The 26,677-nt window shown below is 37.4% G+C and overlaps 1 protein-coding gene across 7 annotated transcripts in view; it reads left to right on the top strand.

Annotated features, from left to right (window-relative positions):
* RIMKLB (ribosomal modification protein rimK like family member B) overlaps positions 1-19,767 on the top strand; it is a 71,814-nt gene extending 52,047 nt beyond the window's left edge. For 5 of the 7 annotated variants that reach the window (XM_086714144.1, XM_086714143.1, XM_086714141.1 and 2 more), the window contains exons 3-10: positions 125-355; positions 2,237-2,323; positions 3,397-3,600; positions 7,858-11,734; positions 12,246-12,458; positions 14,631-14,708; positions 15,157-15,320; positions 19,584-19,767. In XM_086714144.1, coding sequence (XP_086570270.1) covers positions 125-355; positions 2,237-2,323; positions 3,397-3,600; positions 7,858-8,321 — 986 coding nt within the window. In that variant the 3' untranslated portion in view covers positions 8,322-11,734; positions 12,246-12,458; positions 14,631-14,708; positions 15,157-15,320; positions 19,584-19,767. Of the gene's footprint in view, positions 1-124; positions 356-2,236; positions 2,324-3,396; positions 3,601-7,857; positions 11,751-12,245; positions 12,459-14,630; positions 14,709-15,156; positions 15,321-19,583 lie in introns of all 7 variants that reach the window. The other 2 variants (XM_086714140.1, XM_086714145.1) reach the window with 2 other exon arrangements.
* Positions 19,768-26,677: the final 6,910 nt, after the last annotated feature.

The raw sequence follows: 26,677 nt of genomic DNA, 5'->3' as shown, positions 1-26,677 counted from the left end.
ATAATTTAAGGAAGAATGTCTGTCTGTTCTGGTGAAAATGGTATATTTGGTTTTGTGAGCCCAGGTCTAGTATATTTTGGTATATTCCCTTTAATGGTTTTGGCTTCATTGGGGTGTATTTCAGGTCTACGGATCAATGGAGAACTAATTACTGCCTACCCCCAGGTGGTGGTAGTGAGAGTACCAACCCCTTGGGTGCAGAGTGATAGTGACATCACTGTTTTGCGCCATCTAGAGAAGATGGGATGCCGGTTGATGAACCGACCTCAAGCCATCCTGAACTGTGTTAATAAGTTCTGGACATTTCAAGAGTTGGCGGGCCATGGTGTTCCTCTGCCAGATACTTTCTCTTATGGTAAGTTCGCTAATAAGAATTTATAGTCTAAGTTTTACAACACTGATGGTTTTGAAAGGCATACTAAATTAAGAGGGTTATGTGATACAAGGAAATTTGTGAACATGGAAGAACTTCTTACAGAAGTAATTTTCAGTGTTAACAAACTGGGCAGGAGCATTGTGAATCATGTGTCAAGATTTAGTTCCGTGATACTGGTAGAGTGGATTTAGCTATTTTGGGCTTTCTAGGCTGTAAGTTCACTCTTGTGCTCTCAGTAATGCTGTTGTAGTCAGAGAGCTTTATTAATAATGCTTAAATAAATTACTGTTGTTGTCCTCCAATAAAACTTTATTATTTAAAAAAGGCAGTGGGCCAGATCTCATAGGCTGTAATATTCGATACATCTCTGTTTAATATCTGTTTATCCTTATTAGCACTTCCATGATAATTTTTTTTGAAGTTTTTTTCTCTTATTTTTTAAGGAAATGACACTGTAATAGGTATACTTTAAAACCAGTGCTTCCAAAACCATGGTAAAAGTAAAGGATCTTTTTTTTTCTTTAAAGACCAGTATGCTGTGTATCAATACTCTTACAAAATATGATAAAAAAAGTCTGAGAAATGCCAGATTGTTATAAAAGCTTCCAGAGTTTACTCTTTTTGTATTTACCTGGTTACATATCAGTAGCAGAGAAGTCATAAACAGGCACAGGTTTTTGGACAACACTTTTGAGTAACACTGCCGTAAACAATATTATGTTAATGTATTTCCTGCCTGTCCAGTTCTTTTAGATTAGAAAGGATCAAATTTGTTATAAGTCATTGCAATTTTCCATAAAGACATTTTTTCAAATAAATGTCCAGTAGTATGCTTAGAGAGTTAATGAAGCTTTAAAAAGAAATCCCTATCCTATTCCTACCATTAGTATTTTAAAGAAGGGAACTCCCCAAGTCTGTATGACATGTGTTGATACAGTTGCTGTTTTTAGCAATGCATAAGAAGAGACAATATGAATAGTTCGAGAATTCTGTCAGATGCTTTTGGAATATTATATTATAGCTTATATCATGGGTCTACACTTCTGATTTTAAGAGAATGGAAAGGAGAAAAGTGTTAGCCCAATTACCAAATACTACCTATGTTCTAATGTTGACAGTTTAAAATTGGGGACTGAATCATCTTAATTTCTCTAGGCTGCAAATGTATGCTACTGCAGGTGCTTAATGAACTTTTTCCTGGTTTAATTTTTTTTACGTCACCAGGCTGATACCACAATTCATTTTTGCTCTGATTTTGCTACTGTATCATTTGTTCCTGGGCAGTAAAAACAGAAGAAAACTTAACTCATGGGTACTGTCTGCCGTAGTATACAAAGAACTCTGATTCATAATGGAGATATGAAACATTAATTTGTGTGTTTGAGAGGGATAGAACACACGTAGCATCTTTTCATCCTTGAGTGAGTCTTCTAAACAGACTCATTCTTCTGTTTCTTAATCTTTAGATTGAGATTCTTTAATCTTTAGATTAAAACTGGAATTTAACTACACTAAAGTAGGTCTTGGTGGTTTTGTTATTTGTGTAGTGGAAGATTAAAGGATAAAAATATGAAAAATTGTATAGAACTAGGAAATTTTGTTTTAACTGAAAGATAATTTCCTTAAGTTAGATATAGAATATTTATAATTTAAGATAACTTTCATCCATTTTAAAAGGTGTTGTTTTAAACTGATGTTTAACTGTATTTTCAACTTTTATTTATTACTTTCTCTAAGAAAAACAAAATGTAGCCATCAGGTTCTTACCTTCTATCTCCTGTGTTGCTGACTTTAGCATAGATAACACCACAAAACACCTCTGTTACTATTCTTTTTAAATTTCTTTTTTACTCAAACCAGGTGGTCATGAAAATTTTGCTAAAATGATCGATGAAGCAGAAGTACTGGAGTTTCCAATGGTAGTGAAGAATACGCGGGGTCATAGAGGTGCGTATGAGTTGTCACTATGGCACATCATTTTGAAATTACTCTTGAGAATTAATAAGGGTGATGATACAAAATAGATTTTTTCTTAATCTGATCAATGCTCTTATTATTTTCTTTGTATTTCCTCACGGTTATTGACTAGACAATAGCCTTATCAGTTGAAATGTATAGCTCTTTGGGGCGCCTCGCTGGCTCAGTTATGTGATCAACTTTGACTCAGGTCATGATCTCACAGTTTGTGAGTTTGAGCCCCGTATTGGGCTGTGTGCTGACATCTCGGAGCCTGGAGCCTGCTTTGGATTCTGTCTCTCTCCCTCTCTCTCACTGCCCCTTCCCTGTTCTCACTCTGTCTCTCTCTCAAAAATAAACATTAAAAAAATTAAATAGTCACTTCCTTTGACATAAAAATTGACAAATAGAGCAGTGGAATGGACTAGTGAACTTGGAAATAAAACTAGGTATATAGTAACATACTGCTCTTTTACCCTATGCAAATTTTGTATATATTGTGTAATAATATATAAGACATGGTCTTTTAAATTTTTTTTTTGTCTATTTATTTTCAGAGAGAGAGAGACCGAGCAGGGGAGGGGCAGGGAGAGAGAGAATCCCAAGCAGGGCTCTGCACTGTCAGCACAGAGCCTGATGTGGGGCTCAAACCCATGAACTGTGAGATCATGCCATGAGCTGAAACCAAGAGTTGACACTTAACCAACTGAGCCACCTAGATATCCCTATAAAACATGGTTTTTCTCAGAAGGAAATGTTTTGCTAATAAACGAGGCTGGCATTATTGGCTCACATGGAGGAATATAAACCTTGGACCTCTACTTCACAACATCTACTGAAATAAATTCTAGGTTACTGTAGGAATTAAGGGAGTGGTAGGAGATTATTAACTTTATCTTAAATACATTTTTGCATTGTTTCAATAACTACCATAACTGTTACTTTGGTTAAAAATTAATAGATTCTGAAAGAGCAGGTTGGGACCCAAGAAGATGCAGGTCATACATATCAACTGCTCGCAGTTTAATGACTTACATGTGTTTTTTATTCTTTTTCAATCATAGGCAAAGCTGTTTTCTTGGCTCGAGATAAGCACCATTTGGCTGATCTAAGCCATCTTATTCGCCATGAAGCTCCATACCTGTTCCAGAAGTACGTTAAAGAGTCTCATGGACGGGATGTGCGTGTCATTGTTGTGGGAGGCCGTGTGGTTGGCACCATGTTACGTTGTTCAACGGATGGAAGGATGCAAAGTAACTGCTCACTAGGTAAAAACAATGCATGTGTCTTTCTAGTATACATAATATTATTACAGCTTGTCCAGCGAGTGTTCATATATAATTACAGATCTTTTTACTTAGTAAGTTGAAAAATATTATCTTTCACCTTTCACATATAACTATGATCAGTAGCCGTACCTTGAATATAGTAAATATACTTTTGAGTTGTTTTTCTAGTAGTAAAATTGGATTTGTCTGAGTCATAAATTTTGAGATCTTCCTGCTGAAGTGCCTCAGAGTTTAGTCTGAGCTTTTTCTTTTTTAATGTTTATTTCACTTTCTTATACTTCACTTTCTTAGTCATCCGATCTGGTTCATGGTTTTAAATACCATGTATGTGTTGTGATTTTCACATTTATATCTGTAATTTAGGCTTTCTTCCTGAACTCCAGGTACATATAAATAACTGCCTACTCAGTAGTATCTCCATGTAGTTGTCCAACAGACATTTTAATCTTGACCCAAACTGGTCAAATATTTATTGTTAAAGTATGATGGACATACTAGTTTTAGGTGTACAACCCAGGGATTTAAGTGTACAGCCCAGTGCTTTGTCCCCATATGTTATTATAATGTTATTGACTATATTCCTTTTGCTATACTTTTCATCTTCATGACTTGTTTATTTTGTAACTGGAAGTTGTACCACTTCATCCCCTTCACCTGTTTTATCCCCCTTCATCCTTTCCCCTCTGGTAACCAGATTGTTTAGAGGCCTTTTTTATATGAGCATTCTCTTATATTCAGTTTTAACAGTAATGCCAACTACCATCTCTCCAGTGCTGGTACAGTAGTCAGTGCTTTATGACTATTAACTTCTTTAGATATTGCTAGGTATTGTAAGTATTCCCATTTTACAGATGAGGAGGGCCCAGAACAGTAAGTAACTTGCTCAAGATAACAGATCTAATAATGGTGCCGCCAGGATGCAAATATACTGTTTGGCTCCAGAGTTGTCCTCTTAACCACTCTTGAATATGTTGATTTCCAAAATTGGAAAATTACATGGAAGCTATGCAGATATCTAGATTTTCAAGTACATGACATGAATTTAATCATTTTTTAAAACTGTTAAGCTCTGTCCCTTCATATTCTTAATGTTTTTTTAACTGTAATATGATCTCAGGGGCGCCTAAGTGGTTCAGTTGGTTTAAGTGTCTGACTTGATTTCGGCCCAGGTCATGATCTCAGGGTTCATGAGGTTGAGCCCCACGTTGGATTTTTCTGCTGACAGAGCAGAGCCTACTTGGGATTCTCTCTCTGCCCGCCCCCCACTCGCGTTCACTCACACACTGTCTCAAAAAAGTAATTAAAAAACCATTACACAATATCTCAGTTAAGTGAAGTTACATACATATATCTTAGATAATTATGGTTATTCCTGGAAATAAGCTTTCAAGCTATTTTTTTCAAAGACTGTTTTGGTTTTTCCGTAATGAATAGTTTTTGTTGACTGTAAAACATTTTATTGATTGATTGATTTTTTTTAAAGATTTTATTTTTTGGAAGGCGCCTGGGTGGCTCAGTCGGTTAAGTGTACAACTTTGGTTCAGGTCGTAATCTCACAGTTTGAGAGTTCGAGCCCTAAGTTGGACTCTGTGCTGACAGCATGAAGCCTGGAGCCTGCTTGGGATTCTGTGTCTCCCTTTCTCTGCCCCTCACCTGCTCATACTCTATCTCTCAAAAAAGTAAATAAACATTTAGATTTTATTTATTTTTTTTTTTTTAATTTTTTTTTTTTTTTTAACGTTTATTTATTTTTGGGACAGAGAGAGACAGAGCATGAACGGGGGAGGGGCAGAGAGAGAGGGAGACACAGAATCGGAAACAGGCTCCAGGCTCCGAGCCATCAGCCCAGAGCCCGACGCGGGGCTCGAACTCACGGACCGCGAGATCGTGACCTGGCTGAAGTCGGACGCTTAACCGACTGCGCCACCCAGGCGCCCCATTATTTATTTTTTTTTAAGTAATCTCTGCACCCAATGTCAGGCTTGAATTCACAACCCCGAGGACAAGAGTCACATGGTCTGCCAACTGAGCCAGCCAAGCACCCCCCGTTTTTTAAAGTTTCTTGATCATTTTTTTGGTTACCTTAGTGGCTCAGTTCGTTAAATGTCTCTCTCTCTCTTTTTAAAAAATTTATTTATTTTTGAGAGAGATAAGAGTGTGAATGGGGGAGGGGCAAAGAGAGAGAGACGGAACCTGAGGCAGGGTACAGGCTCCATGGTGTCAGCACAGAGCCCCACACAGGGCTCAGACTCACGAGGCATAAGATCATGACCTGAGCCTAAGTCGGACTCTTAACTGACTGATCTACCCTGGGGCCCCAAGCGTCTAACTCTTGATTTCAGCTCAGGTTATGATCTCATGGTTCATGGGACGGAGCCCCTAGTCGCACACTGCACTAACAGTGTGGAGCCTGCTTGGGATTCCCTCTCTCCCCTTCTCTATGCTCCTTTCCTGCTTGCATGCACTTGCTGTCACTCTCTGTCCCAAAATAAATGAAAAACCTTAAAACAAAACTTCTTATTCATTTTTGATCAAGGTTATATAACATTTTGGTTTTATTTGATGTATTGGGGAATTTTCAGTCTTATCTTCTGGCACTCTATAGGTAAAGTAACATCAGAATAAAGGATAGCTAAACAAAACTCCACTTTGAACCTATCTGGTCCTAGTTCTTTTTGTAGTAGTAGCGCTTTTATCACCTTTCCGATCTCTTCCATAATAATAATTGGCCTGTTTAAGTTTGCTGCTGCTTGAAGCAGTGTTGGTAATTTATCATTTGCTTAGAAGTTTTCCATTTGTTTTAGGTTTCAGATTTTTTTGCCAGGTTCTTTAGATGATTGCTTGTGCTTATTTGAATCTCTCCTTTGTCTGCAGTTTTGTCTTTGGTATCATTCATAATCTTGTCAAAGTAACATTTGGATTTTTTTGTCCTTTCTATTTTTCTATTCTATTCATTCAACTTTCTGTCTTTACTGAGTCTCTCTTCTTAGTTTCTTACTTTATAAGTAATTTCTTCTTGCTAATTCAAAATAAAAGTTTGGTATGAAGTGATTTTATACATGTTTTCATTTCCCTGTAATTTAGGGGATCAGTGTTGCAATTTCTAAGTCCTTAATAAATCTTTTGGTTACTTAAATCATTAATTTATAATTTCTGTTTTTCTTGGGTTATTGTCAGAGAATGTTGCCTGTAAAAAGTGTTTTTAAATTTGTTAAGGTTTTTTTGTTTGTTTCCTGGGACAAGCACATGATTATTTGTCAGTATTTGATAAAGGAAAAAATGTGTATATCGGTATATACTATATTCAAGAGATATAAGGCTATGAAGTCAAGTTTGTTTTTGCCTTTGTCCCTTATCTCTTTGTCCATTCCTTTAGTTTTCAAAAAATGTTTTCATTTAATACAGCCTATAATTAAATTTTGTCTTTCATTCCAGTCTGACTAGTTTCCACTTTTTCCATGGGAAATTTCAGTTCGTTTTTAATGTTATTGCTCATACAGTTTATTTAATTCCTTCAGTTTGATTTTGTGTTTATTATTTAAATTGCTTCTTCCTCTTTTTTCTTTTCCAACTTCTGTGGTTTGTAAGGTACCATTAATTCCATTTCCACCCTTGTTCCCAAACTCAGTCAATGTGGATGCTCATCCATGGTTTTACATTCCATTAACGGTTAACCTCTGTGTCCCTGTGTTCAAATCAGACATACATTTTCTGCTATTTGGAAGATAACAGTTTTGTCTACTTTGTTTTCTATTCTTCTCTGCCTTCATAAAAATATAAAGTCTGTGGTGTACCTTCACCTCTATTCGTATTATTGCAAGTAAGATAGGTTTCTGTGGAAGCTGAATGCCGTCTTCAGAAAAAAATTGCATATGACACCTTTGCTTTCACTACTGATTTAAAAGAGTGTGTTGTGAGATTGAGCCCTGAGCGCTGAGTGTGGAGCCTGTTTAAGATTCTCTGTCTCTGGGGTGCCTGGAGGGCTCAGTCGGTTAAGCATCCACCTGCAGTTCAGGTCGTGATCTCGAGTTTCATGAGCTCAAGCCCCATGTTGGGCTCTGTGCTGAGAGCTCAGAGCCTGGAGCTTGCTTCTGATTCTGTGTTTCCCTCTCTGCCTCTCCTCCACGCATGCTCTGTCTCTCTCTCAAAAATAAATTAGAAAAAAAAACTAAAAACGGTGTTTTTACTCCAAAAATGTATCATTTTGGCAACTTATTTTGTTTCTTTTTTTGCCAGGTGGTGTGGGGATGATGTGCTCCTTGAGTGAACAAGGAAAGCAGCTAGCTATCCAGGTGTCTAATATCCTGGGGATGGATGTGTGTGGCATTGACCTATTGATGAAAGATGACGGCTCCTTCTGTGTCTGCGAGGCCAATGCAAATGTAGGTTTCATCGCCTTTGATAAGGCTTGTAATCTAGATGTAGCTGGTATCATAGCGGACTATGCCGCCTCCCTCCTGCCCTCTGGCCGGCTCACCCGGCGTATGTCCCTGCTCTCCGTGGTGTCCACGGCCAGTGAGACTAGTGAGCCGGAGCTGGGTCCCCCAGCCAGCACTGCTGTCGACAACATGAGCGCAAGTTCCAGCTCTGTTGACAGCGACCCTGAAAGCACGGAGCGAGAGCTACTCACCAAGCTCCCAGGGGGCCTATTCAACATGAACCAGCTGCTAGCCAATGAAATCAAACTCCTGGTGGAGTGACTCCACCGGTAAATAATTAACCAACAAAACCCTTGTAAAACTCACTTTCTTTTTCTTCTTTTTTTCCCCTTTCTTTCTTTCCTTTTTTTTTTTTTTTAAACCAACTTGCAATGCTGTTCATGGAAGGTACTCAGGAAGATGAGAAAATTGAGTAGGATTAGTTAGGAGAGAAGACAGGGGAGAGAGATAGACCTCTGCTATTAAGATGTTACTGACTTTTGTTTACGGATAGTGCAGATAGGCAGAAGAGGTGAGATACAGAAACACATCAGGCTCTTATAGTTAACCTTTTAATCACTCAAAAATGTGTATGCTCTCAGACCATCAAGAACACACAGTTTTTTTTCATGGTCCCTTGCTTTTGCTTTTGTATAGTTGCTACAAAATTGAGAGTAGGATAACTTCACATTGTGTTGCAAAGATTTGTGATGAGTGAGGAAAATAATCTACCTAAATTATAGGAATTTTTTTATACAAGTCTGAAAATTCTGCCTTTACCATATTAACTAGCAACTTTATGTCCGTAGTTTATGAAATCTTGAGGAGCTATTTTGCTGGGATTTATAATTTTTGTGCTTCGGTTTTTCCCTTCATTTGGGTGGGAGGGCAGTATTAATATAACCCAATAAAGGTTTTTTCTAATGACAAAATTGGCATTTTTGCATGATAAAAGGGAAATGAACAGTATTGCAATGTCTGGTACACAAGATGACATTTACTCCAATGTAGATTAAATTACACTAGTTTAAAATATGTGCATTGACTTGTATTTGTTAGTGTTTTAATCTTTTTTGAAAGATATATGCTCTGTTAATGTTGCAGTTTTTTTTAATACATGCTAGTCTAACATTCCCTGATCTATGCCTGCATCTTTAACAATGGCCAAAGTGAAGAAAGTGCTACCTTTTTTGTTAACAAGACACTGACTTGAAACATGTGCATTTAAAGCCTTTTATTTTTTCCTTTTTTTCTTTTGGTGGTTGGGCATTTAAAGTATAAGGACAAGGAAAAATATTTTTGGGGGGCAAATCAAGGGTCTATGAGTTCTTTAGTATAAAGCTGAAGTGATTTATAATACCAGCGTTATATATTTGCATTTTTCACATTTTAGGAGGGAGTATATATGTGTGTGTGTGCACGCATGCATGTGTATGTGTTTTGCTTTTTGTTTCACCAAACAATCAAAAAAGATAGATTCTAGAAAATGGAGCATGATGGGGAAACAGTTTTTACTTTAAAAAACAGATAAGTTGTTTTAATAACTATACTCCACTGGGGTAGAGGTACTCACTAAAGACATAAAGAGAATAGATGCTTCTTAGGCCTTTTTATGTATATGTATGTTGTTTGGTTTTTTTCTTTGGTTCTAGACTGTTCAGTGTATGATTTATTCAAGGCTACATGCTTTTCTATGCTTCTGGCTGTGCATTTTCTCCTATTACATGTAGGTTTGAGGGTGGGGTGGACTGGACATTTTTGTCTGGGGACTTACTTAGCAGTATTAAGTCTTTTATAGCCCAACTCTGAAGCCTTCAATACTGTCCATTCTTTATATTCCTTTAATTTCTGAATTTATAAGATCCCCCAAATGGCATATAATACGAGCCTTTGAAACAGGGGTAAATCTATTTGAATAATGGGTTTGGAAGGTGTGTTAAGAAATGGAGATGCTCCAGAGCTCAACGTAATTTTTTTAAACAGCAAGTTCCATCTCACTACAATCCTCTGAAGTTTTTACCCGAGTCCTTTCTTGCCTCTCCAGTGCTTTTTTCCTTCAGATGGACCTTAAACATAATATCTTGGACACTACTAGAGAGACTTCGAGGCAATAATAAAAGATCAGTATTAACCAGCTCTAACAGAGGTTTGATCATGCTTGTACAGTTTTTCCCCGTTTTAAAAAGGAATGTAATAAAGGTTGTTTTTTTCCATAGAATTAAATAATATTAAAATTGAGTGAAAGGTTGATTGTTGACAAATAGAATAGTACCTGTAATCTGTGCAGTGTCTCATTTCACCTCAGAAAAAGATAATAAGAGGATTTTCTAATTTATTTTAGGATATTCTAATCTCCTATAAAAGAATTTGACTTGCATAGAGTTATTGTGGGCCTTACATACATATATAAGTACCTCTGTCTCATTAACAAAAAGAAATACATGGTACTTCTTTCACTGAATGACCATAGGAGGATGCATAATATTTGGGATAGAGAGATAAATGAGGGAGAAAGAACTGCTTAATTAAGTCATTATTCATATGTTTGTGTAGAGACCATCTGGTTGTCACATAAATTATGACACATTAAATAGTTACATATAACATGTATATAGATTTATGAATTTTATAACATAAATAGAACACCCTCTCTATTTGATGAAAAACTCAGGATTTGTGTTGGGTTGGATAAGGCACTAGGAAAAATGTAGATAGACTTTAAAAATTTTTTTACCAAACTAACCAACTATATCATAAGAATTATCTGAGATTATTTCACCTTTAGTTTTATTCACTACTGATTGATCTTTTGTGCATTCACAGTATATTAAAACATAGCTTTACCAACCTATTTCTGGATCATACACTCACATATTAAAAGGAAAAGGGTAGGAATGGTCATCTTAGACTTTAAAACATGGGTATCTTCTTGAACTCACTCAAAAATTAAGGTAAAGAATATGAACAGATCATTCTGGAAGAACCCAAATGAAACTTCCCAGATATTGAAGTGAAAGTTAAATATATTTTCTTATTGTTTAACAACTTTTGTATTATCATTGCTATTATGAGAGGTAAAAATGTATATTTATCAAATATGTATAAGTCTTATCATGCCCAAATCTGAATTATTGTAAAATTGTGTATTGTTAAAATTGTAATTCTTAATTGTATTTTAAAAGTAATTCTGATATTGTTTTTATGTTACCTGTGATGAAAACTGGACTATGCACACACATACACACACATACACAAATATGAACGATTCCATTTAAAATTTTTAATAGTTTTTTTTCTTTTTTTGGTGCCTAATAATTGATTGGTCATTTCTGCTGGCTTTTACTCCACTGAACTTTGAAATCTTTCTGTATATGCTATCAATAAGAAAATATGCTGGAACATTAGAAAAATCCATCAAGAGACTTGCTTTCATCAAGCACTTTATCAGACTTTTGAGAAGGTATCGAAGGCATTGAAAGAAGTAATTGACTTTCAAAATCATCTCTTCTTTTTCTCAAGAGGAAAACGATGGAAAAACAAAATCTCTTCATTCAGTGAATCCCCAGTTTGGGGTCTGGGGAGCTTAGAGACGTTGTGAAATCAAATCTTGTGTTACATTTTTCTCCTGGCTCACTCTTTTTGAGAAGGTTTATGGGCTATATGGCTGGTGAGACACGATCCCCTCCTAAGAAAATGTAGGTGCTCAGACAGGTAACCTCTGCTGCTACTGTTTTTATTTGTTTGTTTGTTTGTTTAATTTCATTTAAAATTTGTTTTTGTTGTATTAGGATATCTTAAAATGTAATATATTGCAGGATTTATAACCAGGTTCACTGCTTTCTTTCTTTTTTTTTTTTTTCTTAAAAAAAAACAAAACAAAGTTTCATTTAAGATACATTTAGGCGCCTTTGAAGCTTGGATTTTGGAATGTTTCAGTAGTGGACAGAAATCTGCTGTTGGAATCTTCTAGTCTTCCAGGTTTAATTTGAAATGTTTTTAGTTTTGTTTTGGATTTTTGTGTGGTATTTTATTTCCTTTATCAGTGCCCTTTTGCCATGCTGTTTTGGGGTGGCTGCCTAACTCTAGTGAAAATTCTTTCTATATTAACGAAAGTTTGGTGTTTTAAATTCCTTAATGTTTTGCATTTTTAAAAATTGTTTTTAAAGAAATATTCTAACTGCTTGCACTGTTACTGTTCTTTGCCAGCCTTTTCAGGAGCCAAAAAAACAAAAACAAACAAACAAAAAAATACCCAGAGAAAAAACTTTCCTTCTTCCCCCTTCCTGATGATGAGTGAGAAGTATTGAGAACTTTCGGGGTCAGTGCCCTTCTAAACTCCCCTTCCCCCAATAATGCAGCTGTATAATGAATGGTAAATGCAGCGGTTTGGATTCAGGCACAGCCCCAGCCTGCTTGCAGGTAATTTGACTCTCCTTTCTTTCCATCGCAAGGCTAACCTTACTTTCTTTTTAAAAAATTTTCTTTCTTTATGTACTTTAACGGCAACTGTGGGTCTGTAAAAACTCTTGTTTAAAACAAAAAAAGAAACAAAACGCATATCTAACAGATAATTTGATTAAAGAAGAACTTTTGGGGGTAAAGTTTGAGTTGGTTGGGATGAACTCAGGACTTTGGGGATTTACTTTAGCCATTTAGATAACTCCATTCCTTGCATATATGTCTATAATTAAGTATTTCAGAGTGTGACTTTTTTGGCTTTGTTTTTGTTTTGGGTTTGTTTGTTTCTTCCATTGTGCTACTCTGGCTTAAGCTTTTTCAGGGGTTGGTGTTCCGAATACAGTGAGCTCACAGTATAAAGACATCAATTAGGAGTTGCCAGGTATGGAAAACTAGAGTTTTGAAAAGGTAAAATTAGGTTCTAGGTTATATATATGGTAAAAACTCATCATAGTCTTGAGTTGGTCTTAGTGCTTCTCTTTCTGTGACATCATTATAAAAGTGAAAAGGAATGATGAGACAAAGATAATAGAAAGCATTTCAGTTATTTAAGGAACAGTGTGACTCAGAACTAATCATTTTAGCATTTCTAAGATGCTAGTTCTAACAAAGAAGATAGATGTGAGCAGCTTGAGGTTATCATAATGGTTTAAACAGTAAAAAATTACAGATTTGCAAAGATCGGAGGGCATTTCTGAAGCACAAATCATTAAGCACATTAACCAAGGCTATAAAACAAACTTAGTGGCAGGAATAGGAGTTATCCATTTTAATAGCCTTCCCATTAGCTAATGTAGTAGCCTCTTCTCTGTCTACCCCAGTCCACCTACCCTTTTCTCCTTTCTCCTGTCTTTCCTAAAGTTTTAGTTCTAATATGAGTTACTATCATTGGGGAGAAAAATCCTCTTTCTACTAGACAGCGGTCAGGAACTTTTCAAGATATACTTCTGCGTAATTTTATTCTGTGGCTTTAGACGTATATCCGACGAGGCTTTAAGTTCACTAGTTAGCTAATAGGAAAATCCTGGCTTGTAATGCATTCTACAGCTGAAGGCATAAAATAAATCATTAACCTGTTTTGTGCTTCAGTTCACCCATAACCAGATAGGACCAGTCTCTCCCCTAAACATCTTAAAAGTATTTATCTGTTGAACTGAAATTTACTAACAATGGAATCCCAGCTGCCTCCTGCAGGAATTTGTGATATATACTTAAAAAGGCTTGTACCAGAGAACTTTGTTCTCTTGCTATAAGAATGGCCAGCATTAGAATGTGTGGACTATGTGATTGCATGGGATGTGGAGAATTTAACAGTCTCCATTCTGTTATCCCCATGAAGATCACTGACTTGTTAAGAATGATCTTGGTTTCAGATTTCACTATATACAAACTTACTAGCTGGGCCTTATATAGCGTATATACCTGGCTGCTGTTGTGGGGTTTGGGAACATGAGGGGTGGGGTGAATTGTTGTTGTTTTAGGTTTCAGTCAGACAGACATCACTGTGCCCCAGTTCCCAGAAGCACAGCAGGCCTCTAGGAGCATCCGTGGGAACGGCGCAGTCCTGACATCACCAACTCTCCTGCTCAGGCTCATCCCATATACAGAGGTCAAAGGGTGGGGTTTGAGATCGGGGGAAGGAATGAGAAAGTAGAAACAATGTTGCTGCAGTGCCACTGTTGACTAGCCTTTGGTGCTTATGTCTGTTTGTTTTATTTTTTATGTTGGCAAAACTGTATTTTGGGGTAAAGGTAGTGGGAGGGTGGAACAAAAACAAGCCATTAATTACTGTTATTACTGTTCATTATTGGATACTGTTCTTTAGTAGCTAATGCAGAATAAACTTTTAACCTAGACCCTCAGGTTAAAAAGAATGGGAATAGAAATGATATTCAGGAATTTAACAAACCGAAAACATTTATGTTGTGTTAGTTTCCAGTTCTACAACTGCTATTACATTTGTCACTCTGTCTCCCTTTTTTGGCCTAATTTTTTTGTGTATGTATAGAGTTTGAGGAAATGTGCATTTGTGATTAGTCCTTTTAAAAGGACTTAATGAATTTATTACTCTTTTGCAAAAGATATACCCAGTGCTTATATGGGCATACAAATGCTACCCTATTTTAAATGTAGGTGGCGTATGTGTTCGTGTTTTAATGTATTCAGAGCCATTGGGCAATAAGCAGTCCAGAACATTGAAAACTCATGCAGGTAAAGCACCTAACACCTTTAGTTTCTAGAATTACTTTAAAAAACGCCTTTATTGCTGCATCTTCCACAGTTCTTTTGAAAGTTTCTGAGCTTAAAATTTGTAGGAGCTGTAAACTACCTAGTTAAAATTTTAAGTTGCACACTTATTCATAAGATTGTAGAGATAGGTGAAGAAGTTAAGTGTAACAGAAGAAATGGCTCTTGAGATGGCAGCTGCTGAGCATCTAAATCTTTCCACTTAAAAAGAATTCCCAGCTTAGCATGAATATTGATCATACTTGTTTGATTTTCTGTGATTGGGACTTTTGTTGTTTTGACTTTGGTGGGGAGGACTTGGGGGAACAGTGAGGAAGCTTGTGCACATGTGAAAATATGAAATGTTAAAGGAAGTTTTCAGTTTAATCTGAATAGTAAGCAAGAACTTTTTCTATATACCCTTCTGCTGCAGCAGAGAAATAAACTGGTAGGTGGCAGCAGAAGAAGGAATTCTTCAGATTGATGGCTACTGAAAGAATCTCCATAGGACAAGAGATAGAGCATAACATATCAATTGAAGCAAAGGGGGCAAATAATGGAAACAGGACAAAAATTTTTGGATTTTCACTCTGAATGGTAAGTTATTTTCAACTAAAAATGTGTTTTTAGTCTGATAGTGGGATAGTGGTGTTATATGCCATTGTAGTATGTAATCATAAATGGCCCTGTAGGCCTTTGCCTTAGGATAAATTTGGCCTAACTAGGGTCCTATCACTTTTTACTTCGGGGGGAAAAAAAATTAGGGCACCTGGGTGGTTCAGTCGGTTGAGTGTCTGACTCTTGACTTCAGCTCAGGTCACGATCTCACCATTTGTGAGATTGATCACCATGCTGGCCTCCTCACTGACAGCCTAGAGCCTGCTTGAGATTGGTCCTCTCTCCTCTCTCTCTGACCTCCCCTGCTCACATGCTCGCTCATTCTCTCTCTCTCTCTCTCTCTCTCTCTCTCTCTCTCTCAAAAATAAATAAATAAACATTAAAAAAATAGCAATGTGTAAAATTAGGGGTCTCTCCCCAGTATATTGATATATATGACCTTTTCCCCAGCTTTATTGAGGTATAATTGACAAAATTGTGTTTTTAAAGCATACAATGTGATAATTTGATAGGTATATACATTGTAAAATTCTCTCTCATCAAATTATCAACACATCCACTATGTGAACCTTAAAGATGGCAAAAATTACGCATCTCACAGTGAGTCAGATTTTTAGAAAATCTGTAAGATAAGTGAAATACACATTGTTAGCCATTTTATAGAAAAAAAGGCTGTCCTCTTTTTAGTGGCACATTGGGGGGATAGCAATAAAAATATGTAATTTGGTGGGGCACCTGGGTGGCTCAGTCGGTTAGGCGTCCAACTTTAGCTCAGGTCATGATCTCAAGGTCCGTGAGTTCAAGCCCCACGTCGGGATCTGTGCTGACAGCTCAGAGCCTAGAGCCTGCTTCAGATTCCACCCCCCCTCCCTTCCTCTCCCCCCTTCCCCTCTCTTGTTCACACTCTGTCTCTAAAAAATAAAAAAAAAAGTTTTTTTAATGTAATTTGAAAAACTTAGGGGCTAAAAATGATCTTTTCTTCAACTAGCTATCCCCTATCTAGTCCCATTTCCTTGTTATTGTGTCTGCCCGTCAGTTCCATTCTGTTCACTTTTCTTTCTGGCCTTACTGTCTCTGCTCTTACTTTCTTCCATTTCTTTAGTCGTGCTTCTGCCTCCCTGTCTTTGTAACTCTTCCTCGCCTTTGTCTCCCTGTATGCCTCTCCCTTTCTTTCATTCATTCCCTCAGAATTTCACTTTTCCATTGTTGCCATTTTTCATCTCTGCCTGCCTGCTTTTCTGTATGTGTGTCTCCCCCTTTTCATTTGCATTCTCTGTATTGCGTCTGTATCTGCTCGGGTAAACAGCTTTATTTTCTTTGCATCAATAACTGCCTTAAGACATGTTAATCAGAGTATCAACAGTGTGATTATTTTAGAAGTTGGTGAGGCTGAATAGAAGAAATTGAGGTTTTTTAAGTCCCAAGAGTTAAGAATTGAAATTTATAATGAGATGCAGGTCTCTTTACTCAGCTACATGTTTATTTTAACTATAATGTCTTTATTGTTGCTGGAAACCAAGCTGTTTTATGAGCACTTGGACAGAAGAAAAGTCCTATGGTTCTTAATTTCATCTAGACTTTTAACTTCAAATTGTCCCTGATTTTTTAAAGTTTCTAATGAAATTAGAAAATGAGCAAAGCAGTCATTATTTTGTAGACATTTACCAGAGAAAATAAAAAATTTATTGATGTAATTGGCATATAACATTATACTAGTGTTACAGGTACAATACAGTGACTCGATATTTATATACATTGGTAAATGATCATCACAGTAAGTCTAGGTAACATGCATCACTGTACATAATTACAGAATTTTTTTTCTTGGGATGAGGACTCTTAAGATCTACTCCCAGCAACTTTTAAATATGCAATTTTAGTACTTTATAACTGGAGAGAAAATAAAATTTTAGCCTTTAAGATAAAACTTAATAGCAATTGAGCTAAATCTTTTCTAAGATATACATGTGAAGATTTTAGAAGTGTTAATTAACTTTCTTAAAGTAGTGCACAAATACCTGTTTTCAAATTTTATAGACAGTGAAAACAGGATATCCAGAGGAGAAATTATTATTTAAAGAAAAGGAGTCCTAAATAAATGAAAGAATGAATGAATAGATGGATAGATGGAGTCCTGCTTCCTATTAATATATGTAATAACAGATTGAACTACCAGCATACAAGGGCCTGCCATAGAAGTTTAGAATTTCTAAGCTGGCAAGCTTGGAGGCTATATATTGTAATCTTGAATATGCTAGTAAGGAAACTAAGGTTCAGAGAAGTTATTAAATTTCCCAAGATTATAGAACCGGAATAAGGACCCAAATCTCCTACCTGCTAATAAAGTGCTCATTTTATCATGATCTTTGAAAGTCTGTTGTAGTCGCTGAAGAAATGAAATGTTCTGCAGTGAGAGCTGTGATACACCAATGGAAAGTTACCACTGTTTGTGCTTGTGGTTATCTTGTGGGGAGTCCCTTCAAATGAAGGATATGAAGGCTAGCTGTGGGTGGCTGTTTTAAATGGCTTATATGTAAAATTAACGATTACATCATTTACAGGGTTTGGTGATGATGTCCCTTATTAAGATAAGACACAAAGAGGTCTTCAGATTCTTTGCAATTTCTGGTTAAGGGAGAACAGAATGGATTCCTTAGACCTAGTATAACATTAATCTTCTACCTGTCTTCTTGCCTGCCTTGCATTCCTATTCTGGAAAATGAATCAGTCTACAACAAAAACTTTATATTGTTCTGAAATTCCTTATTTTCTAGCAGATTATTAGACTAGCAATGGGGCAAGTGGATGGTTAAACGGGATGATTGTGTATACATGGATGAATGGTAACATGAAGCTAGAATAACCGATACCATTGACTAAATAAATATATGGCAACTTAAAAAAATTTTTTTTTAATGTTTTATTTATTTTGGGGAGAGAGAGAAAGAGACAGAACGTGAGTGGGGGAGGGGCAGAGAGAGATGGAGACACAGAATCCGAAGCAGGCTCCAGGCTCTGAGCTGTCAGCATAGAGCCTGATGTAATGTTCGACCTCATGAACTACTAGATCATGACCTGAGCCACAGTCAGACGCTTAACCGTTTGAGCCACCCAGGCGCCCCAAATATGTGGCATCCTTTTGTTCCTTTTTTTAAAGAAACAGTGTAAAAAGAAGTCACCTTCTATCAAAAAAGATCATTTATTCTAATGCTGAATGACATTATGTATACTTACATGGAACACAAGAATATACCACCTCAATTAATAGGGCTAGAATTTGTATGTCTTTTTTTTTTTTATTTTTTAAAAAAAAATTTTTTTTTCAACGTTTTATTTATTTTTGGGACAGAGAGAGACAGAGCATGAACGGGGGAGGGGCAGAGAGAGAGGGAGACACAGAATCGGAAACAGGCTCCAGGCTCTGAGCCATCAGCCCAGAGCCCGACGCAGGGCTCGAACTCACGGACCGCGAGATCGTGACCTGGCTGAAGTCGGACGCTTAACCGACTGCGCCACCCAGGCGCCCCTTGTATGTCTTTTCAAACAGTTTTTGTCTTCATCTTGAATTCTGGATCCTATAGAGATGGCCAACTTGAACTTTAATTAGAATGAAAATTTATTGTTCATTGTCTAATTTGTTGAAAATGTAACCTAGGAGCTCTTGGCTGGCTCAGTCAGTAGAGCCTGTGACTCTTGATCTCAGGGTCATGAGTTCAAGCATTATGCTGGGTGTGGAGCCTACTTAAAATAAAAATTAAAAAAAAAAAAAAGTAACCTAGGGTAATAGAGTAAGAATATAACATTCAAATTTAATTTTGTTCAGGCATTTTGGTATAATAATTTTGTTTTATTTTGTGTGATCTTGTGCAAGGATTATTCTTGTCTCAAGGTTTTCTTCTTGGTACAATTTTCCTGGCGACAGTAAACCCCAGTTGTCTATATAATAGGATTGTTAAGGGATAATATTGCTGATACATCTTTATATGTCAGAATAACAGACTATACCTTAGTATATATCTTTTTCAACTGAGATCACAAAGGTAAAGTGTGGTAATCACAAAAAACCTAGTTGTGCGTTTGTTTTTTGGTTTTTTTGTTTTTGTTTTTGTTTTTTGTAATCTAGACAGTTTGTAATATTTTGTCACATTAGTTAATTTTCAATATTTTCTTTTTCTCATATTAATTCTAAAAACTGTTTAAATCTGTGGTTTAAGTGAGCTATATGTGTTTTTCCCCCTCTAGGTTCTTTTGAAGTAACCAGTGATCCTTTTTGCTTATCACTTCATTCACAGAATGGACGAAGATAGATTTGACTGTATGGTTTTTGAAATGGAGGATAGAAATACACAGAACAAGGAAGCAGTAGCTCTAACCTGTTTGATTCAATGTGTTTTCTAAAATAAAAACACCAGAACTGGGAATGAAATAGTATGGGGTGTGATTTGTTCTTTTGGCAGTCATTTCTGCCCACTCCATCTTGTATGAATTCACTTCAGTCCATATGGCTAGATTTGAAGTCTAGCTCCACGTGTGTCATTCTTTTTATTCTTTTCTTCAGTATGCAAGATGAAACTCCTTTGTTTTTGACATACTGATCTTTCTATGATATGTTTTGAAATGATTGCTCCCCTTGGTACATAGGCATTAAAATATGTATCATTTTACTTATAAATATGTATTACGTGGATTTACCTCTGCCCCTTGCATCCCTCTTTATCTGTCTATGCTAAATAATTGTTTCTTTGTTTGTTTGTTTTTTAATCTCTGAAGAAATCCAGCCTTTTTTCTGTTTCACTCTGACAAGGCTCTGCCACACGCTCATCACCGCATCACTCACTACGTTTTAATCTTCTTGTGACTAGAGATCATGTCTGACCTAATATATTTGAACTATGTAAGATCTGATACATATATGTGCATACGGAGGCAGCCCTAGTACCTCAGACCAAACATATGGATATTCTTTGTTGTCAGGTGTCGATACAAATTCTAATCCCATTATTTACTGTTTACCTGGACTTTGGACAAGTCAGCCCCTTCAAGCCATAGGGGGGTATTTGTAAAAAAAAAAAAACGGAAACAATTGTACTTTACCAGATTAATGTGTAAGTATAGCTTTGCTACAATACATGTATAGTGCTTAGCACATAGTTGAATAATAAATACTAATTGTCCTTTAATCATATAAATTTTGGTTTTGGATATCTTATTCAAGAACTGCTGAATCTTTTCATCTCAGAATTAGAGTCCATAAAGTTTTCTTTGTTGATCATTTTCCACTTTTCCTATTGAAGCTCCTTTCGCAAGATTTTGTGGTTGGAACATTGTGCACACAGGTAGTATTTTTCCTAATCTGCACTGCTTATTCCTTGTCTCCACACTTCAGTGACTGATTTATATAAGATTCCTTTTATCTCATATTTGCTCCAGTTTTTCCCTATCAGCTCATAACAAAAATACTTTTTCTTCTAACTCAGGAGAATGAAACAAGTGAGGAATAGGCATATGATACACTGTAAGGAATCACTTAGGGTGGTATGACTTGTCCTCCCAGAAATGGTTTGAAGTGACTTAACAGACATATTAAAACAAAATGAGAAGATTGAGATAAAGCCAAAATAAAGGGCAAAAATTGGGTGAAACAGGGATTAAAATCATGCAAATGCATACTATGAGGTCCTATACATTTGCTTGGAAGTGGAACAAAATTGGCAGAAGAGAATACGGTAATTAGAAGATTCATAGTAACCTTAGGATAGAAGCAAATTTATTGCACTGGAGAGGGATTATGTTCTGATCTTTGAGATAGCTCACAATGCAGATCAGTATCGTGACACTAAAATGCAATCCATTAAAGCCAGCACAGTAAGAAGTCCTCTTGATGGTCGGAGCTGATTCAATGATAAAAATTTAAATTTCCTCAAAATGACCTACAACCACCTATATCATAATCACTTGAATTACTTATTTAGAATATAGATTCTAGGGCCCTAGACCAAAAACCTGCTTTTTGACAAACTCAAGTGACTTACTCGCACCAATGTTTGAGAACCACTGCCCTAAATCTTGTCAGCACTGGTGCCTTTAAGAAAACAGCTCAGGGGGCACCTGGGTGGTTCAGTTGGTTAAGCCTCTGACTTCAGCTCAGGTCATGATCTCCCAGTTCGTTGGTTCGAGCCCTGCGTCAGGCTCTGTGCCGACAGCTTGGAGCCTGGAGCCTGCTTCAGATTGTCTCTCTCCCCCTTTCTCTCTCTCTTCCTCTCTCAAAAATAAAACATTAAAAAAACAAAAAACGGATCAGAAACATACCTAAACTCTGTGTTCTGTGAAAGGACAAAGAGTAAATATTAGGCTTTACCACCTGCATATGGTCTCTGTTGCTTTTTAAAAAATACTTTCTTAACTCTTTAAAAACATGTTAGCTCATAGGTGATACAAAACAGGCTGACGCCTACTCTAGAGGAATGGGTGGATTGAATGTACCTTAGGCAGTAAGTAATCAACGAAATAACAATTCTCTAAGCTGGAGGCTTTGTTAACGGTAGAGTTATTTGCTGTGGTAGGAAAACTGGTGTATTGAAATTCTGTGTAGTGAACCGAAAATGATGCTTTGGCAGTCAAGGAAGAGTCGATATCACCATGAAAGTTAGCTTAAGTAGAAATCGCCGAACAGAAAGCTGGGATTTGTGTGACCAAAATGTGATTTAGCACGGAGTCCTTCACGTCTCTTAATACTTGAAGGTTCAGTAAATAAAGTTCAAATGGATGACCTTGATGGGTTGTTTAGTTTAATTTGTTTTTAGTTCCCCTGTACTCAGCTGCTAATTACTCAGGGAAAAAAAAAAAAACAAAAACAAAAAAAAACCAACCTTTAAAAGTCAGGGCTTCATGAAGCAGGTTTTACAAGGGGCCACAAGAGTATTCAGCTATTGATACTTCATGACATCTAAAATTTGTGTAGTATAAATTTGAGAGACAACACGGATTAGGCCGTTGAGATCTGTGTTCCTGAAAGTTGTGTAGAGTCAAGAGATGCAGATGGTTTGGGATGATCTTCCCCACTTTTTTTTTTTTTACCTTCCTGATTATCGTCATTTTAAAAGTGAAAGCATCCATGCTAGTGTCACTTTGCATCCTCCAGCAGGCAGACACCAAGAGGGAGTTAGATGTGCTAGGGTGTTTTGAAGAAGATGCTAGTGAAGCGTGCAAGAGAGAGGGAACAGTAGGCAGGAAAAGCCTTCAGACTGTGATGCGAGCCTGACGCCTGTGACAGAAGGAAGTGGAGTAGAAAGAGCATGAGGGGGTGCCTGCATGGCTCAGTGGGTTAAGTGTCCAACTCTTGATTTTGGCTTAGGTTGTGATCTCACGATTCGTGGGTTTGAGCCCCACGTCGGGCTCTGCGCTGACAGCGCGGAGACTGCTTGGGATTCTCTCTCTCTCAAAATGAATAAACAAACAAACAAAAAAAAAACCCCACACATTCTTCTAAAAAAAGACAATGAAAGCAACAGATTTTCTCTGAGAAAAATCTCTGCCAGCCTGATGGAGGACTGTTAGAGCAGATTAGCCATTAGGGTAGTTCTGCATTGAGCCGGGAGCAGCCTGAGGAGAAACCATGACCTCCATATGAATGCTGGGGCGGATCAGAAGGAGTTGCCGCTGGAGGCTGCTTGTAACAAGTTTTTTTCCAGCTTTACTGAGATATAATTGGCCAGTAACACTGTATTAGTTTAAGGTGTATAACAATGATTTGTTATGTACATATACTGTAGAATTATTACAGTAAGTTTGATTAACATCTGTCACCACAGTTATTTTTTTTTTATGATGAGGTTTTCTTTTTTAATTTTTTAATGTTTACTCATTTTTGAGAGACAAAGCGTGAGTGGGGGAGGGACAGAGAGAGAAGGAAACACAAACTGAAGCAGGCTCCAGGCTCTGAGCTGTCCGCACAGCCCAACAAGGGGCTTAAACCCACAAACCATGAGTTCATGACCTGAGCTGAAGTTGGACTGAGCCACCCAGGCGCCCCTATGATGAGGTTTTTAAAGATCTACTCTCGGAAATTTACAGCATTGTTAACTGTCAACATGCTGGGCATTACATCCCCCAAACTCCTTTATCTTGTAACTGGAGGTTTGTACCTTTTGACTATCTTCACCCATCCTCCCCCTCCCCCACTGCAAACCTCCCTCTGACCAACATCAAATCTCATCTTTTCTCCTGAATTTTTTTGTTTTTTAGATTACACATATAAGTGAGATCATTACAGTATATATCTTTTTCTCTCAGACTTTATTTCGCTTAGCATAATGCTCCCAATATCCATCCGTGTTGAGACAGATGGCAAGGTTTCTTTTTTTATGGATGAATAACATTCCATTGCATCTATATACCACATTATTTTTACCCATTCATTCACTGATGGACACTTTGTTTCCATACCATGACTATTGTAAAGCTGCAGTGAACATGGGGTTGCACATGCTGGATCACATGGCAGTTCTATTTTTAATTTTTTGAGGGCCCTCCATAATGTTTTTCATAGTGGCTGTACCAATTTACTTTCCCACCAGCAGGGCACAAGGTTTTCCTTTTCTCCACATCCTTGCCAGCGTTTCTGTCTCTTTGATATTGGCCATTCTAATAGGTGTGAAGTGATAGCTCCTTGTGGTTTTAATTTGCATTTCTCTGATGAATAGTGATGTTGCACTTTTTCATGTGCCTGTTGGCCATTTGTTGTCTTGTGTTTGGAAAAATTTATATTCAGTTCCTCTGTCCATTTTTGAATTGGGTTGTGTTGTTTTTGTTTGTCTTTGCTATTGAGTTATATGAGTTCTTTATGTATTTTTTATATTAACTCCTTGTCAGATATATAACTTGCAAATATTTTCTATCGTTCCATAGGTTGCCTCTTCATTTTGTTGTTGGTTTCCTTTACTGTATAGATGCTTTTTAGTTTGATGTAGTCTCTTTGGTTTTGTTGCCTTTGCTTTTGGTGTGAAATCAAAAAAAATTATTGCCAAGACCATTGTCAAGGGCCTTACCCTCTGTTTTCTCCTAGGTGTTTTATGGTTTCAACCCTATGTTCAAGTGTCTCATTTTTTTTTTCTTTCATTGATTTTGAGTTAATTCTTGTATATGGTTTAAGGTAAGGGTTCAGTTTCATTCTTTTTGCACGTGGTTGTCCAGTTTTCCACCATTTCTTAGTATATCCTTTTCCCATTATATATTGTTGGCTCCATTTTAAATTAATTTACCATATTGACCATATATGTGTGAGTTTTTCTGGGCTCTGTATTCTGTTCCATTGATATATGTGTCTGATTTTATGCCAATATCATACTGTTGTGATTACCATAGCTTAGCAATATACTGTAGTTTGCAATCAGGAAGTGTGATGTCTCCAGCTTTGTTTTGTTTTGTTTTGTTTTGTTTTTAATGTTTATTTTTGAGAGAGAGAGAAAGACAGAGCCTGAGTGGGGGAGGGACAGAGAGAGGGAGATAAGACTCTGAAGCAGGCTCCTGGCTCTGAGCTGTCAGCACAGAGCCTGACGCAGGGCTGGAACTCACAGACCAAGAGATCATGACCTGAGCTGAAGTCAGATGCTGAACCAACTTAGCCACCCAGGTGCCCCATCCAGCTTTGCATCAGGTTTCCTTGAAGAGATCTGAGTGGCACACTGCTATGGCAACCACATTCATTCTACCTGTTATGCCAGTACAAATCTTCTCTATATACATTTCGGGAGCAGCTCCTGTACAGTTTTATGAGTTTGTTACATAAAAGCTCTGTTGTGTCTTTTTCGACCAATACACCTATAATACCATAGATCTGGCATATCTCTGTATCTTGTATCATGGCCTGAATCTTCTACAGATCCCCTTCCTGATACAGGCCCTATTCAAACTTGTTAGCCTGTTATATCATCCAGTAGATGGACTGGAATAGTGTTTCTAGGTGGAATGTATTGCCTCCAGAATCTGGAGAGATCCACCGGGTACTGTGCTTGCTTCCTTGTAGCAAGTGATGCAAATGTAGCAGGCTTTTACTTTGTAGGGGTTGTTCATCATGCCCTTTACCCCTGGTCTCCTAAAAACTATAAGAATGGCAGACCCTCAAATCTTTATAGAGTTTATCTCCCACTCTCTAAAACGTATCTACACGAGGCCTTCTGTATGGTAAGCTAACTTTTGCTTATCTTGTCCAATCAGCATGTTGTCATTGATGTGCTATTCTATGTAATGTCCATATGACCTATAATTTAGATTATGTCATCAAAGGTACAGTGGTTAGCCTATCCCTGGAGCAGAACTAAGTGAATATTTTCCATTCCGTGTGGATGCAAACGATTTCTGGTCCTCATCTGATCGAGATAGAAAAGAAAACATTTTTATTTTTTAACGTGTTATTCATTTTCTGAGAGAGAGAGAGAGAGAGAGCGGGGGAGGGGCAGAGAGAGAGAGGGAGACAGAGAATCTGAAGCAGGCTCCATGGCCCACAGCCTGATGTGGGGCTCAAACTTGCCAACCACAAGATCGTGACCTGAGCTGTAGTCAGACGTTTAGCTGACTGAGCCACCCAGGCGCTCCAGGAAAAAGATTTTTGAATTGCCAGATCAATGGCTGTATATGATGTACCTGAGATCTAATACCTCTGCTGTATGTAGTCACCGGCTAAGAGTAAGCCAGGAAGACAGTGGCCTTGGTGTAAATACTGAGGTGGACCCAACAGAGGAGCAGCTGGGGACTAGCGAGCCAACTACATTTCGCCACAAGTTTTGGGAGAGGCCTGATTGGCAAACCTCTGTGGCTGTCACAGTGCTCATGGGATACAAATGGGTCTCAAGGAGAGAACAACTGGAAAGAAAGACCCACCAGTACCCCTCCCCCACCTCCTGACCTTACTCCCTAGAGAGAATCACTGTTAACATTTTCTTTCATATCCTTCCAGAATTTCTTTTAAGTTTATTTATTTTGAGAGAGAGAGAGACAGCGGGGATGGGCATGGAGGGAGAGAGAGAATCCCAAGCAGGCTCCTCACTGGCTGCGCGGAGCCCAATGTGGGGCTTGATTTAGTGAACTATGAGATCTTGACCTGAGCTGAAATCAAGAGTTGGACACTTAACTGACTGAGCCACCCAGGTGCCCCTCCTTCCAGAATTTCGGAATCCATTTATACGCATGTCTTTTTTCTTCTCAAACCCCATGGGCTCATGCTATAAAGAGTGTCCCATAACTTCCCAATGTGTCTTGAATATCTTGCCATACAAACAGGTATACTGCTACCTCAGTTTCTTAAACAGCTACATAAAATTCTACTTACTTCTGTCATA

The sequence above is a fragment of the Puma concolor genome, chromosome B4 (genome assembly GCF_028749965.1).
Source record: "Puma concolor isolate L17-30 chromosome B4, mPumCon1.1.hap2, whole genome shotgun sequence".
Lineage (NCBI taxonomy): Eukaryota > Metazoa > Chordata > Mammalia > Carnivora > Felidae > Puma > Puma concolor.
This window is presented reverse-complemented; position numbering and strand designations above follow the sequence as displayed.